Source organism: Penaeus japonicus, unplaced genomic scaffold (assembly GCF_977035675.1).
Source record: "Penaeus japonicus unplaced genomic scaffold, GWHDUDI00000001_assembly GWHDUDI00000021, whole genome shotgun sequence".
Taxonomy (NCBI): domain Eukaryota; kingdom Metazoa; phylum Arthropoda; class Malacostraca; order Decapoda; family Penaeidae; genus Penaeus; species Penaeus japonicus.
Genome location: NW_028234423.1, coordinates 23,501,009 through 23,503,508, shown reverse-complemented (window position 1 = coordinate 23,503,508; position 2,500 = coordinate 23,501,009). Strand labels below are relative to the sequence as shown.

General features: G+C 48.9%; 1 protein-coding gene across 4 annotated transcripts in view; it reads right to left on the bottom strand.

Moving 5' to 3' along the window:
- Window positions 1-2,500, bottom strand: part of mesh (sushi domain containing 2 mesh) — a 28,703-nt gene that overhangs the window by 5,143 nt on the left and 21,060 nt on the right. For all 4 annotated transcript variants that reach the window (XM_086548863.1, XM_043007044.2, XM_086548864.1 and 1 more), the window contains 6 exons: window positions 2,122-2,259; window positions 1,793-1,929; window positions 1,221-1,353; window positions 770-905; window positions 384-535; window positions 34-216 (listed from right to left, as the gene is read on the bottom strand). In XM_086548863.1, coding sequence (XP_086404989.1) covers window positions 34-216; window positions 384-535; window positions 770-905; window positions 1,221-1,353; window positions 1,793-1,929; window positions 2,122-2,259 — 879 coding nt within the window. The remainder of the gene's footprint in view (window positions 1-33; window positions 217-383; window positions 536-769; window positions 906-1,220; window positions 1,354-1,792; window positions 1,930-2,121; window positions 2,260-2,500) is intronic.

The window sequence follows — 2,500 nt, the reverse complement described above, 5'->3', positions numbered from 1 at the left end:
CCATACGCGCGATCCATTCGAGCAGATACTCACTGACGCAGGTCGCTTCGCCGTCCTCGGGCCAGTTCCAGTCTCCTGAGGCGTAGCACCAGCGGCGCTGCTCGCCCAGCAGGACGTAGCCCGGGTCACAGTCGAACTTGACTTCCGCTCCGCTAAGGAAGTTGAAGGTGGACTTTCGGCCGTGCGGGGGCGTGGGAAGGGCGCCACACGAGACCACTGCGAGAGAGGAGGCAGTGAGTACACGATTAAAGTAGAGAGAGCAAAGATCGGAATGATACAGGATATCGCAGTTGACTATTTTCCCAGCTGAGGAAAAAAGCCGGGAAGGAGTCTTAGTCCCTGGAAGCGCGTCCACGCTTAGGGCAATATCCGAACCAACACACCTTCCTGGAGTCCGTCGCCCTTTATGTTGACGAACTGGTCCTGGTAGTACTTGGTCATCACGGCGAAGTCCCGCTTCAGCGACACCACGTAGTCGAAGTAGCACTGGTACGAGTCGCCGCACACACGGTTGATGTCCTCGATGGGGGTCGTCCTGCAAGGAGGGAAAAGATCTTTGGAGATCGATTTTCAAGACTAGAAATAGTAACATTGGGATTCTCCATGAAGAGGAAAATGGAAGAAAATAGTTTGTAGGACGCAAGAGATTAAAACATTTTTAATGTATGGAGAGAGAGAAAGAGAAAGAGAGAGAGAGAGAGAGAGAGAAACAGATCGACAGATAAAGAGATAAAGTAAAAAAAAGAAAAGAAAAAAAAAGAATACTTACGCGTTGGGTGACAGGTCAGGAGTCGTTTTCCATTCTGGAATGAAGTCCGGATCGTAGTAATAGTTACTCGAACGAGAATTCTCGTGGAAGAATAAACTTTTCCCTACGTCCGGACTCTCCTTGTCATCCAGCACCCCTGAAAGTGAAGAAGACCGTCAGGAGCTGAGGGAATAGGGCTCCGCACCCATATGCACGCACGTTTGAGTATGATACATACCAGCATAAACAGACAAACTAATATAATCTTAAACATATGTATGTTTATCTACTTTTCTAACTAGCGATATATAATGCGCGCGCGCGCACACACACACACACACACACACACACACACACACACACACACACACACACACACACACACACACACACACACACACACACACACACACACACACAAGGCTCCAATCGATTTCCTTCGCGCCAACGGTAGAGTGAGCGAGCGACCCACATTTCATAGCGAAGTCCTTGTGTATGAGCTCTATGTTGTTCGCGTCCGCCACTGGGCCCGACGAGCCGTCGGGCAAGACCAGGTCATCTTCCGGGTCAAACGTCCAATTCCCAAACAGCCCCCGCGTTATATTCTGGAAAAGAAGGAAAGCGTCACATACCTACACTCTCTGTCTGAGCCTGACCGGTATCGATGTAGATTATCACTCGCGTAATTGGCAGTTATGATGACGCAAAGCTCAAGAAAAGTATTTCAATAGGAAAACGAAAGTATACGAGACATTGGCAATTCGATTTTGAGAAATTCAACACAAGTAACTCTAAGATATCTTGGAACGAGATGATGATATAGATGAATAACAATGAGATTCTTTGTGTATCTCGCTGCTTATTATAATTGTCCATTTCCGGAAGCATCCCGGATCAAAGAGCAATATCACCTTTATGTACAAGGAACTAGATTTGAATAGGATATTTGCTTATGATTCTTCATGTAGATGTCTCGGGGACCACGCCTACACACCGCAAACGACCGCCCACACACTTACCGCCAACGACCGCCCACACACTTACCGCAAACGATAACGGCAAGTATATCCGCGTGCCTAGGTAACCCATGTTCTCCATGACTTCGACTCCAGCTCCTGAGGCGAACATGATGATCACGTGACTCTGGTTGAGGATGTTGCTCGGGGTGTAAACGACACATTCTGGAAGCACAGAGAGGGAGGCGTTTCAGGCAGGGAAGGGAAATGCATAGGGGCAGATGCACATATAGGAAGATGGATCCACAGAGAGAGGGAGACGGAGAAAGACAGAGAGAAAGTGACGGAATGAGAGAGAGAGATAGATAGATATATAGATAGATAGAGAGAGAGAGAGAGAGGATAAGAGCCACTCACCCTTAAACTGCTGGATCTTCTGCGAGTAGCGATCGAAATAGACCCTAGTTCCGTCGACGATGACATCGAGGTGGTAGCGCCACATAGCGTCGATGGGGCGCCGCCGAACCTCCACCACGGACGACACGTTGTCTTGAGCTGCGGGGGGAGGGGCGTCAGAGAGATCTAGCAACCGGAAACTCCCTTCACCGCCGAAAAGCTGGATCGCGACAACTCAAGACATTTACGAACGGCAGACTAAAAGAACTTGAGGGGGACTGCTAATAAGGATATGCAGAAGGGAATTATTGCTGAGGATACACAGGGTCTGCTGAGGAGGACAGATGAACATAGTCTGCTGAGGAGGACAGATATAAAGGGTCTGCTGAGGAGGACAGAG